We start from the raw sequence: 17,229 nt of genomic DNA, 5'->3' as shown, positions 1-17,229 counted from the left end.
TCATACATCCCTGATTTTGTATTCTAGCCTCGCGACATGAATGCTAACATTGCATTTGCCTTCCTAACTGTCGACTGAACCTGCGCGTTAACCTTATTAAGAGAATCTTGAACTAGAACTCCCAAGTCCCTTTGTGCTTCTGATTTCCTAAGTCTTTTCCCAAATAGACAATAGTCTATGCCTCCATTCTTCCTACCAAAGTGCAAAAGCAGCTTAGAGGAGTCGTAATGAGTAAATAATCTGGACAGCTGCTGCTTTACCCTGGCAAAAGCTTCCTTCTGAGGCGTTCTCCGCACCCATTCTTGGTGTTGCAATGCAAGGGCTGAGGATGGATGCTAGCGAGGAATAAACTTACGAGATAATAGTTTACGAGACCCAAGAACAACTGTAACTATCGCATTTTCTGGAGTGGGGGTTTGCCTAATCACCCACACCTTCTCCTCTACCGGGCGTAGTCCGTCCTGATCCACACGATATCAAAGTATGTAACTTCCTTTGTGAAGAAAACACACTTTCCTCTCTTGAGGCGGACCCCATCGTGGAAAATCGGTGGTGGACTCACCCTCAACAGTACGAAATACAGCAAGGATGCCAGGAAACAGCAGAAGCTGCAGATACACCAACAACGGGGGCAAGGGCAGGATGATCCAAACTTTCCACCCTCTCCTTCCATCCTCCATTCTTACTTTCCTCCTTCCCTATTCCTCCTCCCATTCTATTTTTCCTCTTTCCGTTCCCAACTCTTCTCTCCTTCCTGCCATGTCCACCATTCCTTCTCTGCCTCCCTGCCCCAAGAGGAAGAGGGATGCACTGTAGAGCAGAATCGGAAGAAGGCATTGCATAGAAAATATTGTGAGGCGAACCCTGGGTATACTTAAACCCAAGGATGAAAAAGTTTTAATTTAATTATTGGAGACATGGAGCCAATATAGGTGGGTGAGGAGGAATGATGGGAGAGCAGAATTTAACTATAGGATAGAGTCCATGAGGCATGGTTTTGGACAAATTGTAGATTATGGAGTTAAGATCAGTGAACAGTAAAGTGAGTAATGAGTCTGGAGACCACAAAAGCATGTCTAACAGTTTCAGCGCTGAAGGGCTGAAATGGAAGAAAGTGGTTCTGAAGAATGGGAGAATGTGGAAATAGATGTTCAAATTATGGAGCTGACACTGCATAGTCTGACAATGATTTGTTAAAAATGAGAACTCGGGCAGCACGGTGGCACAGTAGTTAGCACTGCTGTCTCACGGCGCCGATGTCTCAGGTTCGATCCCGGCTCTGGGTCACTGTCCGTGTGGAGTTTGCACATTCTCCCCGTGTTTGCGTGGGTTTCGCCCCCACAACCCAAAAATGTGCAGGGTAGGTGGATTGGCCACGTTAAATTGCTCCTTAATTGAAAAAAATGAATTGGGTACTCGAAATGTATAAAAAAAGAGAAGTCATTTTGACTCCTGAGCTACTCCAATAAGCACAGCTCCCTTGGTTTAGTACAGCTCTGCACTTTCCTTTTTATTAATCACAAATATAATTCCTAACATTCCTCTAAAAACCATGTTGAATCATTTTAGGCATGGAATATTCTTCCTGAATCCCTCTACCACCTCGGAATCTGTCCTTTATGTGGTTTGTTGTGAAATTATATTTGATAACGCTCCTATGGAGTGCCTTGGGACATTTTATTATGTAAAAGGTGGTGCACAAATCCCAACTGTTTTTGTTTGGGACTACCACCCCGGAAACCTCAAAATGAGGGTGGTTTTCTACATGTTGTTCAGAGCTCTGCTCAGCAAAGGCAGACACAGACAACAAAATTCATAATTGTTTCTAATTTGCCAGCTCACCCTACGGCCGTCTGAAGAAAAGAATATTGAGGCCCAGAATTTCAAACCTGAGACTAAGGTCATGGTTTACCAGACTTCCCTAAATGCTTCAGGACACTCAGACAACCTACAGCAGATATCTCAAAAGCACTGGAGAAATGCCATCAGTGATGCCTTCCCCAAGATACTTCAAATACAGTGGCAAGAAAGGCAGTCCAACAGCAGTGTCCAATCCCAAGCCACCATGGAGGTGATAATCACACAAAACCAGCTCCAATGGGCAGGACAAGTAATTGATATGCTTAACACCAGACTCTCAAACAAATGCTCTACAGAGAACTTACTACAAAACATCTCAGCCGCCCGAGTGGAGTTTAATGCCCCATGGGCAATTTAGTGGGATGGAGGTGAAGGACATGTAAACAGACTGAAGTATGGCAGGTGGGAACCCAGTGGTCTTTCCGCCTCTGCCCTGAGTAAGTCAGAGTGTTGCTAACACCAGAGACCCTTAAGTGGCCAATTAATGCTCACTTCAGAACCTCATGTTGCAACTGTCACTGGTATTAAGGGGGGGGAATCTCCATGCGGGAAGCACAAGTAACCCGTACAGGATTGTTTGCGGGCTCCCAGAGGGCACCCTCACAATGGCATTCAGCAGCTGATCAAGGGACTCAGCATTGGCATGGGGCTGCTGAGTGCCATTCTCCTTGCTGCCAACCCACCTCCCTCCATCATTTAGCTGTGGCCTGGGATCCAGCAATGATCCCAAGTCTTGGGTGGGTGTCATACCAAGAGTAGCCACTGCTTTCCAGCACTGCAGCCGTTCAACAGAGCTGCTGGCCTTGATCACAAGAAAGGCCCACCCCTGTCCAGTTAATTGATCAGGTGGAAATGTGGTGAGCCTTTCCTAAAAGAGGCCATGTGGGCCCCTCACTGCCTCTTGTGCGAAAGGGATCAGGCTTTTGAGTTGAATGGTCAGCCATGATCATGATGAATGGCGGAGCAGGCTCAAAGGGCCGAATGACTTCCTTGTGGTCCTATTTTCTATGTTTCTTCGACCAGGAGGCAAGATCTCCATCACCTTTGATAAATTCACCCGAGGAAGGAGCAGCGTTCCGAAAGCTAGTGACATCGAAACAAACCTGTTGGACTTTAACCTGTTGTTGTAAGACTTCGTACTTTGATAAATACAATCGAGGAATCTCTGGCTTGCGATGAACCGGAACGGAAATGGTTCATTTGAGAAGACACCAAACACTGAGACACTTTGTCGGGAATACACAGTGGCCAAGTCAAAGACTTGGATAAACCAATCAGCGCCCGCCCTGACCTTCCGCTCCCGCCAGCAGCGAAAGCGAGTGAGCCTCCCGCTGGCAGTTAAAATTCAGCGGGAAACCCGCACATTTAAATCCTAAACCAAACGAATCAAATTGCAGATCATACATCTCCCGCTGGCTGGGCGCGACTCTCCATGTTATTCTAGTTCACCCCAGCTGTAGTCACCCCAGCGGACCTGGTCCTGTTATCCTCCCTGTCTGCGAGCGACACAGCGCCCGGGCCGGCAGACAGCCACAACGTGCCCGCCATCACAACGCAGCATTAGTTGGACAGGGCCGCGCACTCACAGCAACTAAACTCTGCACACGACCGGGGGCCAGAATCAAACTCCATTTAAAGCAGAGTCACAGGCGCACCGGAATCGCTGCTGAAACTCACGTTGGAGGAGAGTTGCAGGTGGAGGTATCCCACTCACGTCACCCCTCAGTCAGCCAACACGCATGCCCGGGAGCCGCGCGGCACTCTGGGATCTGTAGTCCCTTGAACTACACCTCCCACAACGCATCCTGTTGCGCCCTCACTTCCGTCCGATGGAGATGAGCGCAGCCGTGTTTTTTTTTTACGCGCCATTTTCCGCTGGCAATCGCTCTCGGATGTGAGTGAGCCGCGAAGAACGGAGGGAAGCGAGGCCGCGGCTCCCGGCCACCCTCTGGCGCCCCGCGGCTCATTCCGCCAGCATGCTGCTGCCATCCGACATAGCGCGACTCGTCCTGGGTAAGTGGGGCCTGGAGAGGAGGCTGGCTGCGCTTCGCCTGACTGGGCGGTGCTGATGAGGAACCGGTCAGACCGGCGGTGAACATTTCTTTGGCAGGTTGAAGTGGGCGGGATACCAGCCGCGTCTCCTGAAGCTGCCCATCGATAACGGTTTATTAATGAGTCACCTTTGATCACAACTTATTCCAAGTTACTTCAACATTTTTCCTGTCGTAAAATTGAATCGCAGTCCCCGGAACATGAGGGTATACCTCGATTTAATTGTGTTGTCGAATGTCTGGTTCTCTGACGGGATATTTTCACTTTCTTCTTGCCTGAACGGAGTGTCATCTAATGACAGCCCCCCCAGTTTCTATCTATACCATTGTGTTGACTTTGCTTCACATGGTTTTGCGGCATGGGTGAACATTTTCTTAGCCTGCTTCACAACAGGCCTTTTAGATCAACTAAATTTGACTGCAGTTTGTATTTAAAGAAGGTATTGCATGTGAATGTTACCTTAAGTCATGGATGGATTGTTTTTGTGTAAATGTCTTCAAAGGTCAGTTATCAAATTAATTTGGCTGAGGGTTTACTCTATTCCTATTTTCCTTTGTGGGTTGTCATCTTGGATCTTTTTTGGATGTGAAGAAATCCAGGTGGCTTTTCCTTTCCATGCTTTGAGCTCCAGAAAGACGATTTTTAATTGGTCTTGAAAATTATTTGGTCATTAAACAGTTCCATTAGACAGCGAGCGGATATCAGAAACTCCTCATGATTGGCCATTGGCAGCTGTCCTTTGATTTAAGGATGACATCAGCTTGCTTGTTTCCACTGGATCTTCATAAAACTAAGCAGACTTTTTTGACATGTGGATCTTGGATACATTGAACAGGGTGTTACATCTGGAGTGTGGAATTTGCTTACTTTCTTTCTGCTTTGCCTCATCATTTATTTTTATTTTTTAAAATATGTTTTTATTAAGAATTTCTCAATAACAATATTTTCTGCCTTACAAACAAACCCCCCCCCCCCCCCGTAACAAAAAAAAGAAAAAAGAACTCGCGTGGCAAGACATGAACATGGCAAGTCAATAAGATACAAAACTTTGTACAGTGGCTTCTTCCCGTACATGTCAGTTTCCGGATCCTACCATGTGTTTTCTTGCTCAAATGCCCCCCAGAAAACCTCCCCTCCCCCCCCCCCCCCCAACCGCTGTTTCTCTCTCTTCTCCCCCCCCCCCCCCCGGGTTGCTGTTGCTGCTGTCCAACCTTCCTCTAATGCTCCACGAGATGGTCTAGGAACGGTTGCCACCGCCTGTAGAACCCCTGCACAGACCCCCTCAAGGCAAACTTTATCCTTTCCAACTTGATAAACCCAGCCATATCATTTATCCAGGCCTCCACGCTGGGGAGCTTTGCCTCCTTCCACATTACCAAGATCCTTCGCCGGGCTACTAGGGACGCAAAGGCCAAAATGCCGGCCTCTTTCGCCTCCTGCACTCCCGGCTCGTCCACTACTCCAAATAGTGCTAGTCCCCAGATTGGCTTGACCTGGGCTTTCACCACCTTAGATACTGTTCCTGCCACTCCCCTCCAGTGCCCGACATGACCAAAACATATGGACATGGTTCGCCGGACTTCCTGAGCACCTCCCACATCTGTCCTCCACCCCAAAGAACCTACTCAGCCTCGCCCCCGTCATATGCGCTCTATGTACCACCTTAAATTGTATCAGGCTAAGCCTGGCACACGAGGAAGAGGAATTAACCTTACTTAGGGCATCAGCCCATAGCCCCTCCTCAATCTCCTCCCCCCAACTCCTCCTCCCATTTACCCTTCAGCTCCTCTACCAAAGCCTCCCCCTCTTTCATCTCCTGGTATATCGCCGACACCTTGCCCTCCCCGACCCATGCGCCCGAAATCACCCTATCTTGAATCACCTGTGCCGGGAGTAGCGGAAATTCCCTCACCTGCCGCCTCACAAACGCCCTCACTTGCATGTACCTGAAGGCGTTTCCCGGGGGTAGCCCAAACTTCTCCTCCAGCGCCCCTAAGCTCGCAAACGTCCCGTCAATGAACAGGTCCCCCATTCGTCTAATCCCTACCCAATGTCCGCTCTGAAACCCCCCGTCCATCCTTCCTGGGACAAACCGATGGTTGTCTCTAATTGGGTACCACACCGAGGCTCCCGTCGCACCCCTATGCCGTCTCCACTGCCCCCAGATCCTTAGCGTTGCCGCCACCACCGGGGTCGTGGTATACCTTGTCAGCGAGCGCGGCAGCGGTGCCGTCACCAGCGCCCCCAGTCTTGTTCCTTTGCAGGACGCCATCTCCAACCTCTTCCACGCCGCCCCATCTCCCTCCATCACCCACTTACGGATCATTGCCACGTTGGCTGCCCAATAGTAACCATCCAAATTCGGCAACGCCAACCCTCCTCTATCTCTGCTACGCTCCAAGAACCCCCTCCTTACCCTCGGGGTCTTGCTTGCTCACACAAATCCCGTAATGCTCCTGCTTACCCTCTTAAAAAAGGCCTTAGTGATCACAATTGGGAGGCATTGGAATACAAAAAGAAATCTCGGGAGGACCACAAATTTTAACCGACTGTACCCTACCCGCCAGCGAGAGTGCCAACATGTCCCACCTTTTAAAGTCCGCCATCTGTTCCACCAACCGCGACAAATTAAGTTTGTGCAGTGCCCCCCAGCTCCTAGCTACCTGAATCCCCAAGTATCGAAAGCTCCTTTCCGCTCTCCTCAACGGTAGGACGTCTATCCCTCTTCCCTGGTCACCCGGATCGATCACAAAGAGCTCACTTTCCCACATTGAGCTTACAGCCCGAAAAGTCTCCAAACTCCTGTAGGATCTGCATAACCTCAACTATCCCCTCCACTGGATCCGTCACATACAGCAACAGGTCGTCTGCGTACAGCGACACTCAATGTTCCTCGAACCACCCCCTTCCATTTCCCCGACTCCCTTAACGCCATGGCCAAAGGTTCAATTGCTAATGCGAACAGCAGAGGAGACAGGGGGCACCCCTGCCTCGTCCCTCGATACAGCCGGAAATACTCCGACCTCCGCCGGTTCGTGACCACACTCGCCACCGGGGCCTTATACCGGGGCTTAACCCAACTGATAAACCCTCCCCCGAACCCAAACCGTTAGTATTTAACTGCCTACCCTTTACGAATCCCATCTGGTCCTCATGAATCACCCCCGAGACACAGTCCTCAATGCTCATGGCCAACATTTTTGCCAGCAACTTAGCATCTACATTAAGGAGCGAGATCGGTCTATACGACCCACATTGCAGTGGGTCCTTATCCCGCTTCAAGATCAAAGGGATCGTCGCCTCCGACATTGTCGGGGGCAGGATCCCCCCCTCCCTTGATTCATCGAAGGTCCTTACCAGCAACGGGGCTAACAGGTCTACATATTTCCTGTAGAACTCCACCGGGAATCCATCCGGCCCCGGGGCCTTCCTTGCCTGCATGCTCCCCAGTCCTTTAACCAGCTCCTTCACCCCAATTGGCGCCCCCAAACCAGCCACCTCCTGCACCCTTGGGAACCTCAACTGATCCAAGAATCGCCGCATCCCCTCTTTTCCCCCTGGGGGCTGGGACCTATACTTTCCCTGCCCTCCGCACCGTAGTTCCCCAGCCATCTTGGACTCCACCTATTTCCCTCGCTGCCAACCTCTTACGGAACTGGTGTACCAGAATCCGGCTAGCCTTCTCCCCATATTCGTTTATCGCCCCCTGTGCATTCCTCCACTGTGCCTCTGCCTTCCCTGTAGTCAACAGGTCGAACTCCGTCTGGAGACTTCATCTCTCCCTGAGTAGTCCCTCATCCGGAGCCTCTGCATAGCTCCTGTCCACCCTTAAAATCTCCCCCACTAACCTTTCCCTTTCCCTGCCCTCTCTCTTCACCCTGATGGAGATAAACTCCCCTGACCACTGCCTTCAGCGCCTCCCATACTACTACCACCTGCACCTCCCCATTGTCGTTAGCCTCCAGATACCTTTCAATACACCCGCATTCTCCCGCACATTTCCTTGTCTGCCAGCAGTCCCACATCCAACCTCCACAACGGGTGTTGGTCCCTCTCCTCCCCCAACTCCAGCTCCACCCAGTGCGGGGCAAGGTCTGAAAAAAATCTATCCGGGAGTAGGCCTTATGAACGTGGGAGAAAAAAGAAAATTCTCTGGCCAAAGGCCTGGCAAATCTCCACGGATCTACTCCCCCCATCTGATCCATAAACCCCTCTAAGCACCTTGGCTGCAGCCGGCCTCTTCCCCGTCCTAGATCTGGAACGATCTAATGGTGGGTCCAGCACCATGTTAAAACCCCCACCCATTATCAAACTCCCTACCTCCAGGTCCGGAATACGCCCCAACATCCGTTTCATGAATCCAGCATCGTCCCAGTTTGGGGCATATACATTCACCAGTACCGCCTCCGTCCCCTGCAATCTACCACTCACCATCACGTATCGACCTCCCTTGTCCGCTACTATGTTCTTGGCCACAAACGACACCCCCTTTCCCACCAGTATTGCCACCCCTCTATTCTTCGCATCCAGCCCCGAATGGAACACTTGTCCCACCCATCCCTTCCTTAACCTGGCCTGATCTGCCACCTTCAGATGTGTCTCCTGAAGCATGACCACGTCTGCCTTCAGTCCCTTTAGGTGCGCGAACACTCGGGCCCTCTTAACCGGCCCATTTAGGCCTCTCACATTCCACGTGATCAGCCGGATTGGGGGGTTACCCCCCACAGCCGACTAGCCATCTCCTATCTTAGGCCAGTCCCGTGCTTGTGCCTCCTGCACCCTCCAGTCCCCCAGGTGGGGGACCCCCGCCCTGACCACCTCTTCCATTTTCAGTGCCCCCTCGGACAGTGCAGCAGCAACCCTAAACTCTCTTTCCCCCCCCCCCCCCCCTTTTGCTCCCCCTATATTACCTCCGTGAGTCTGCTGACCCCGGCTTCCCCCGCCTTCCCGTTGATCTCCCCGTGTGGGAGTCTCTCCTCCTTACCTTCCTCCATCTCCCCCCCCCGGGCTTTTCCTGAGCCAGCCCCGCCCCCTATGGCACAGCTCCTATTGCAGCCATTATCCCAGTTCCCTCATCCCCGAGTCTCACCTCCCTCCACCACCAACGCTCACATTCCCCATCATCATCATCTTGTCTACAGAAAAGAAAAAAGGAAATTTTAGAAATTTTAACCAGAACTCTACCCACATCCCCATCCATCATCCCACTCATGCAATATTCTTTACCCATATTTACAACCCCCTGTACAACCACATCTCCTCAGTTCGAGTCCAGTTTTTCCATCTGACTAAAGGTCCAAGCCTCTTCTGGCATTTCAAAATAATGGTGTCGGTCCTGATAAGTAACCCACAGTCGCGCAGGCTGCAGCATGCCGAACTTGACTTTTTTTTAATGCAGCACCGCCTTGGCCCGGTTGAAGCCAGCGCTCCTCTTTGCCACTCCGCTCTCCAATCCTGGTATACTCGGATCACCGCGTTCTCCCATCTACTGCTCCGCACCTTCTTGGCCCATCTCAGCACACTTTCTTTGTCCGCGAAGCGGTGGAACCTTACCACTATCGCCCTTGGCGGCTCATCTGCCTTGGGTCTCCTTGCCAGGACCCGATGAGCTCCTTCCAGCTCCAGGGGGGTCGGAGAGGCCTCCGCACCCATCAGCGAATGGAGCATCGTACACGCGTACGCCCCGGCATCAGCTCCCTCCACTCCTTCGGGAAGACCCAGAAACCGGATATTATTCCTTCTCGACCTGTTCTCCAGGACCTCAATTCTCTCGGCCCACCTCCTGTGCACCGCCTCATGCGCCTCCATTTTTACCGCCAGGCCCAGGATCTCGTCCTCGTTGGTATTCACTTTCTCATTCACCACACGAAGCTCCACCGCCTGGGTCTTCTAGGTCACCTTCAGCCCCTCGATCGCCAACAGTATCGGCGCCAGCACCTCCTTTTTCAGCTCCTCCACACTTCGCTTGAGGAACTCCTGCTGGTCTGGCCCCCACGCTGCTCGCCCTCCGCCATCTTGTCTTTTTCCCCTCGTTTTGGTCTCTGCTCCAGGGCCTCTTTCCTCGTCGCTCCACCGCTGATCTCTGCCATATGTTGTGAGGGGAGACCTCACTGCACCTTCCCACACGGGTTTAAATCAAAACAGCTCCGTTGGGGCTCCTCTGGAGAGCCCGAAAGTCCGTAGTCGCGGGAACTGCCGAAACGCGCGGCTTAGCTCCGCATCGCCGCGACCGGAAGTTGCTTTGCCTCATCATTAAGGACTCTAAGCTTGATTTTTTTTGAACTATTGGTAATTAGCTCATTCCAGTCATTAATATCAATGCTGCGCTTCATAGAGTGCTTCAGAATGACTTTGCAATGTTTTTTTTGTCCTCTGCGGATCGTTGGCCATTTGAGAGTTGGCAAAACAGGACCTGATGGGTCATCCGGGCACAGTGTCCAGTCCATTGCAATTGATTTTAGAGAAGTTATGCCTGAATGGTGTGGAGTTGGCTTCAAGAAGGACACTAGTGTGTGTTTGACAGTCCTCCATTGAATTTGAAGGATGTGGTGATGGCATTGCTGATGGAATTTCTCTACTGTTTTTACATGCATGTCACTGATGTGCACTCCTGGTTTCACAGCAGTACAGGAGTGTGGCAACAACACCTGTTCTGCACACTAGGACTTCATTCAGAGTCTCATGATTGGCACAGAGCATCACGCATGCTAAAACCTGTTGTATAGTATAATCATCCCACTGATCATTGTATGGAAGCACAAACCGTGTAAAGGACTGTTGTTTAATTATATTTGTCTCCTTATGAAGAAAAACATGTACAATTTTGTTGGTATCCTTTACATGCAGTATATAAAAGAAACAACTTGCATTTATGTAGCTCCTTTCATAACCTCTGATGTCCAAACGTTATTTACTATGATATACTTTGGAGTGTAGTTAGTGCCATAATGTAAGAAGTATGCCAGTCTGACTACATACATCAGGTCCCGGAAATAATAACGAGCTCCTGATTAGAAAATCTGTTTTTAATTACATTGGCTGAAATATAAATATTGGGATAATTCACATCCACCTAAGAGGGCAGGTGAGTATTTGGTTTAGCATCGTGTTTGCAAGATGGAAACTGCAAGAGTACTTCCACAGATCTGTGCCAGTCTAGATTATGTGCTCATGTCTCTGAATTAGGACTTAAACCAGAATTTTCTACCACTGAGACAAGGTTAACTGATTACATGACAATAGTGACCATGCTTTGAAGTATTTTTTATGCATGGGGAGATTTGATAAGATACCAAATACTGCAATTTATTTCCCTTGTTCCTGTATTGCGATCTTGTACTGAATGTTTAGGTTTCTTTGAAGATCCAAGACTTACGATTGCTGAGCTAGGTTCCTGGGGCACCAAGAAAAATCACCTGATTAAATTTATGCATAAGTTAACAGAACTATAAATATCTGGTGAAGGGTTTCAATTAAATTGCCGAAGAGACTGTATTGCGAGGCCCATTCCTGATCCTATGTCTAAGTTCTTATTGGACATTCCTACAGTGCTTTGGAGAAGAAATTGAACCTTTTTATATTTTAATATTGTTCAGTATGCCTGTTGCATGTTCACCTTAATAATAAATGAAGCAAATTGCTGACTCTCAACGTAGCACAATTTGGAAGAAAATTATGTATCATTGAGCTGTTGGGTTACTTTGCTCAGCTCAAGTGAACATAATGCAAAAAGTTCATGCTGGCTCATTCTACTGACAATATCTTTAAGTTTCTTCTCATAGGTAAGAAAGTTATTTGAACTATGTGGTGGGAGTAGTTTATACTGGAAGTTTATCTGAAATTATATTTAAATGAGAGGTCATGGCACATTCTATAGAGTTTGCATTAATACAACATGTACATTATTTTGACATCATACCAAAGCACTAAAGCATACTAGGAGATTTGTATAGGATAGAGTTTTCATTATTGATGTGCCGTGGGATGCGTTTCTACAAGCTCTGCCTTCATGTAAAGCTGCTGAAGACATATCCGTTGCAAAGGCTGGTGTAGGGTCGGCATATTGGGGACAGGGAAAGAGAAGAGCTAGTTGAGGTGCTGATGTGATTGGTGACAGCTTAGGGTTGTACTGGATTTGGAAATATAAATAGAAAAAGGTGAAAAGACTTGGCAGGTCTGGCAGCCTCTGTGGCAAGCGACCATTTTTCCACAGGTGTAGACAGACCCAGGTGTAACCCACCAGGCTTGGAAATAGCTAGATGCATGACACAGAACAATTACCAGCTGCCGTGCCCCTTCTGAATGTGGTCAGCCTAATTTCCTATGGGTGATACATTTTTTTTGTTTGAGGAGTGGAGACTTGCCTGTTTCCTATATCCTGACTTTTATGTTTTTGTTCTTGAATATTATGTGGGCAAGGCCACCATTTGTGATACCCATTAAAATAAAAGTAAACAACTGCAGATGCTAGAAAACTAAAATTAGAAAATGCTGGAAAAACTAATTAAAATCTGTAATTGAAAGCAAGTCTTGGTGACCATGAACTGGCATCGATTGTAGTAAAAACCCATCTGGTTCATTAATGTCCTTTAGGGAACAATATCTACCGTCCTTGCTTGGTCTGACCTCTGTGTGACTCCAAATCCACAGCAATGTGATTGGCTCTACTTTCAAGGGCAATTGGGGATGGACAACAAATCAGAATAGAAAATGCTGGATAAACTCAGCAGGTCTGGCAGCATCTGTGGAGAGAGAAACTGTTGACAATTAAGTCACTGAATGGGCAGTTCCAGAGAAGAGTCATAGTAGTCACGGTGGAATTTGAACCAAAGTCCTTAGGTATTACCCTGGGTCGCTGAATTACTAGTCCAGTGACATTAATACTCCACCACCATCTCCCTCTATATGTTTATAGTACAAGTTTATGCTCAGTTATTTAATTGTTAGAGTGTCTGCAACAGCTTGCATGTTAAGATGTATCGCTTTCTGTATAGACCAGTGAGAAACTGAGCTTTATTGTGCTCGTCTTATAGGATATCTACAGCAGGAAAAGCTTTCTAATACTTGCAGAGCCTTTATATTGGAAAGTGGTGACCTAAAGGAGTATGCTGAACACAGTACGGAGGATGGATTGGTTCCTGCTTGTTTACTGGTACAGTATGCATTGAATTAGTTCTGTGCCTTTTGTAAAGTATTTGGTGGGAATGCATGTCCCATTTAAAAAAACCTCAAAGGTTCAATAGACCTCCCATGTAATGAGTGAGATGGTGGAGTTTTACTACCAGATAAGAACCTTTCCCATGTTGGGACATCAAAGGCGAACAGAATATGTGCTTGTGTCTATTTCCAGGGCTAGTTTTTCCTGGAACAGGTCGCTAGCCTCTCATAAGAGGTTATTGCTTGAGGGGCACTGCTCTGCATCAAGCATGGGTAACCAGGGGACTCTTGAATTTACAGGCTGATCATTTTGAATACTATGTACCCACCTTGTGTGGCCATCAAATCCTCTTGACTCTTAGCTTCTGGCTCAGAAGCAAGAACACTACCCATTGCGCCACAAGCCTTTCCCACCAACTAATGGAAGGGATGAAACACTCCATGGCACAATTGCTGGAGATTGTGAATAAAGCTGCAGGTATTATTATTCGGACCGATATGTGGGAGCAGGATATTTATATGATAGCTGCATAAAGCTGACCCGTTACTTTTTCCCAGTGAACAAACCCTTGTAATGGTTGGAAACAGCATAAACTATACTGCAGCTTTTCAGGTGTGCAGTTTCACCAAAGAACTATTCTCATTCACAAGTTCATTCCATGTGTTCACATTGGAGAAACTACATTTTGCTAACAGGCATTACTTTCCTGGTTTGAACCTGTGTCCTCTTGTCCTATTTGAAGTAATATTCTGAACTTCTCTTTTCCATTCTCTGACAATCTTATCTGCTTCTAAAGATCAACTTTTACATATCTCCTTTCCAGCTTTAAATAACTAAGTTTCTCCAGTATTTCCTCAACTCAATCCTCCAACACTAGGGATTAGCTTCATGGTATTTCTCCTTTGATTCTCAGTGACGGGAGTTGGATACAGTATTTGAAATAGTCAGATGAAAGCAGTATGCAATTTCACCATGCCTTCCTCTGTCATATGTTCCACTATTTTGACAAAACTATTTTTCAGCTTTGATCGTTGTTCTACTTTTGGTGGTCTGTTGGTCAAATCATTTTAATTTTGTGGTGATTTCAGCACCATTCGTGGAGTGTGTTGTACATTTGTCCTTCATATGAGCTGTAGTTTACTGTAACAGCTTGGAATGTTATTTGTATATTCTACTGGCACAGATTGTCCAGCTTGTTTTCTAATTTCTAAGCTGCCTCATTGATTCTACCGCCCCTGTATCATCTGCAAATGTTTAGTTCGTTTCTGAATCCAAGTCTCGAATCTCTGTAATCAAATCAACATTTTTGTAGAACCTGGGTTCTCAGCGCCGTGATGCAGCAGTGCTAATCGCTGCCGTGCCGCCCTCGTATTGCTGTTTTTTAAAAGTCTCTTCATCTTTATTTTAAATTCACTTCATATAAGTACAGTATTAAATTATGCACTTTTTGGGGCTCTTCTTTGTGACCTATGATAATGGCTCTGTCACCCCACTCCCTCTCTGCCCTCGCTTTCCTACACTTCCAATGAAGCCTAACATAAGCTCAAAGAACAGCGATTCATCCTTCAATTAGACACTCGCGACTTCCTAGATCCCACATTAAGTTCAGCAATTTCAAATCATAACCTCTACCCATATATTGTTCTGACAGGGTTTAATGATTATTCTTCCAAACACATTGACATCTAATCTTTTGCTTTCTTAATTGTTCCAGTAACATCATCCCTTTTGTTATTTAATCTTTCTGCCTTTGGACCTATCACAGAATTGTCTTTTTGACCTTCCCCACCTCCCCTTTTCCCTGTTTCAGTATCTGCTTAAAACATTTTGCGTTTCTAACTTCTTCCATTTCTGAAGAAAAGCCATCAACCTGAAATATTAACTTTGTTTCTCTGCATACTGCCAGACCTGCTGGGTATTTCCAGCATTTTTGTTTCTTGTGAACTTTAGATTGGCTGCGATAGTGTACTTTAGATTGGCTGCGATAGTGTAACTGAAATTCTTGTTTGCATGTTTTAGATTGCTGATTAATATTGAATTCATTCTCTTTCAGTCACTTTTTGGAAAAAACTTGAAAACTATTCTTAATGAATATGTGATTATGAAAGCAAGAGGTAAGCATATTGTTGGTGTTCTTAGTTGATATGGTGTTTTCTCAAATATCTGATGGTAAAATTAAGCCAATGAACTCACCTGCAATTTTTGTTAGTCTATAGTCAATAGAAATGGGGAAATTAAAAAGCATACGAGTATTGAGATACCGTGCCTGAGAAATGCAGAATAATGTTAATAAAATAGAAGAAAAAGAAAATTGGAAGAATCAAGTAATCAGAAAAGAAAACAAATGTTCTCTGTGACATTCTAACATGAGGGCCTTGGTTGCTGAATGCACAGCCACCACTGTTGGAACAATTAAAATTGTGGATGCGAGAGGACAGAATTGAAGGGATACAAATATCTTGGAGGGTTGTGGGACGGCAGAGGAACATGATCAGGAAGGAATTTGAAACAAGGCTGGGAATTTTAAAAGTCAGGTATTGCTTAACCAAGAGTCACTGTAGATCAAGCACAAGGGTAATGGGTGAATGGGGCTTGGTGCGAGTTAGAACACTAGCAATAAAGTTTTGAATGATCTCAAATTTGGAAGATGGAAGATGGGGGGCTGTCCAAGAATGCATTGGAATGTTTAGAGGAAGCAAAGGCACTAATCAGAGTTTCAGCAGCAGATGAGCTGTGGCATGGGGGGTGTTGAAGGGGTTGATATCAGTAATCGTGGTGATGGTGTATATATATATATATATATATATATGGTCGGAAGCTCATGAGACACCAAGGTTAAGAACAGTTTTGTTTGGCCTCACGGGCGACTTAGTGTTGGTGGCTAGGAAACTGAGCTTGTGATAGGCACCAAAGGCACTGGATTTGGTCAGAAGTGACCTCATGGGAAACAGAGGTGCTTGAGGTTTTGTGCAGAATGAGCAGAACTTGATATATGTTGCACTTGATTTTATAGATCAGTCATTTGCTGTGCTGCTGGAGCAAAGCCCTGTTAAATAGGTGGTTGTGATGAGTCTCATTCGATTGGGACAGTCCACTCAAATTATATGTGGCAGAAGCCGAGCCTTGTGGAAATTTCTGTGTGTATCTTGATTGTGCCATGTGTTGCCTGAAGAAAGTGTGGGTGATATAAAGAGGCAAATACAAAAATATATATTCGATAGCTTTTTGTAATTTGTTTAACTAAATTCTCAGTTTGAAGGCACAATCGTTCTTAATTTTTCTTGGACTCGATTAGGAAGTGGGTAGTGGGGGAGGGGTCGGTGTGGGAGCGGATAGAGGCGGCGTCATGTAAAGACACAAGTTTGGGAGCACTGATAACGGCACCTCTTCCGTTCTCGCCGGCCCAATACTCCACAAGTCCGATGGTGGTGGTGGCTCTGAGAATCTGGGGGCAGTGGAGGAGATATAAGAGAGTGGAGGGAGCATCGGTTTGGACCCCGATTTATAATAATCATCGGTTTGTACCGGGCAGGCTGGATGCTGGGTTCCGGAGATGGCAAAGGGCAGGAATTAGGAGGATGGGGGAATCTATTTATAGACGGGAGCTTTCCCAGCTTGAATGCCTTGGAGGATAAATTTGAATTGCCAGCAGGGAACGGGTATAGGTATTTGCAGGTGCGAGACTTCTTGAGAAAGCAGGTCCCGGCCTTCCTGCTGCTGCCGCCACGGGGGATATAGGACCGAGTTGTCTCTAGTACCTGGGTGGGAGAGAGGAAGGTATCAGATATTTACCAGGAACTTTTGGAATTGGAGGAAACTCCGGTGGGGGAGCTTAGGTGCAAGTGGGAGGACGAGCTAGGAGGAGATATCGAGGCGGGTCTGTGGGCAGATGCCCTAAGCAGGTTAATACATCCTCATCATGTGCCAGACTTAGCCTGATATAATTCAAGGTAGTCCACCGGGCACACATGACAGTGGCCGGATGAGCAAGTTTTTTGGGGTAGAGGACAGGTGTGCGAAGTGTGTGGGAAGCCGTGCAAATCATGTCCACATGTTTTGGGCATACACGAAGCTTGGAGGGTTTTGGCAGTGTTTTGCTAAGGCAATGTCCACGGTTCTCAAAACACGGGTGATGCCGAGTCCGGAGGTGGCTATCTTTG

General features: G+C 47.2%; 2 protein-coding genes across 7 annotated transcripts in view; one reads left to right on the top strand and one right to left on the bottom strand.

The window, feature by feature from the left end:
* Positions 1 to 3,633, bottom strand: part of atm (ATM serine/threonine kinase) — a 244,812-nt gene extending 241,179 nt beyond the window's left edge. For 3 of the 4 annotated variants that reach the window (XR_011935196.1, XM_072476780.1, XM_072476782.1), the window contains exon 1: positions 3,538 to 3,633. The gene's annotated coding sequence lies outside the window, so the exon portion shown is untranslated. Of the gene's footprint in view, positions 1 to 3,264; positions 3,442 to 3,537 lie in introns of those variants that run through there. The other variant, XM_072476781.1, reaches the window with a different exon arrangement.
* A 47-nt stretch (positions 3,634 to 3,680) lies between these two features.
* npat (nuclear protein, ataxia-telangiectasia locus) overlaps positions 3,681 to 17,229 on the top strand; it is a 50,384-nt gene continuing 36,835 nt past the window's right edge. For all 3 annotated transcript variants that reach the window (XM_072476785.1, XM_072476783.1, XM_072476784.1), the window contains exons 1-3: positions 3,681 to 3,873; positions 12,945 to 13,063; positions 15,123 to 15,183. In XM_072476785.1, coding sequence (XP_072332886.1) covers positions 3,837 to 3,873; positions 12,945 to 13,063; positions 15,123 to 15,183 — 217 coding nt within the window. In that variant the 5' untranslated portion in view covers positions 3,681 to 3,836. The remainder of the gene's footprint in view (positions 3,874 to 12,944; positions 13,064 to 15,122; positions 15,184 to 17,229) is intronic.

This window comes from Scyliorhinus torazame, chromosome 15 (genome assembly GCF_047496885.1).
Source record: "Scyliorhinus torazame isolate Kashiwa2021f chromosome 15, sScyTor2.1, whole genome shotgun sequence".
NCBI lineage: Eukaryota > Metazoa > Chordata > Chondrichthyes > Carcharhiniformes > Scyliorhinidae > Scyliorhinus > Scyliorhinus torazame.
This window is presented reverse-complemented; position numbering and strand designations above follow the sequence as displayed.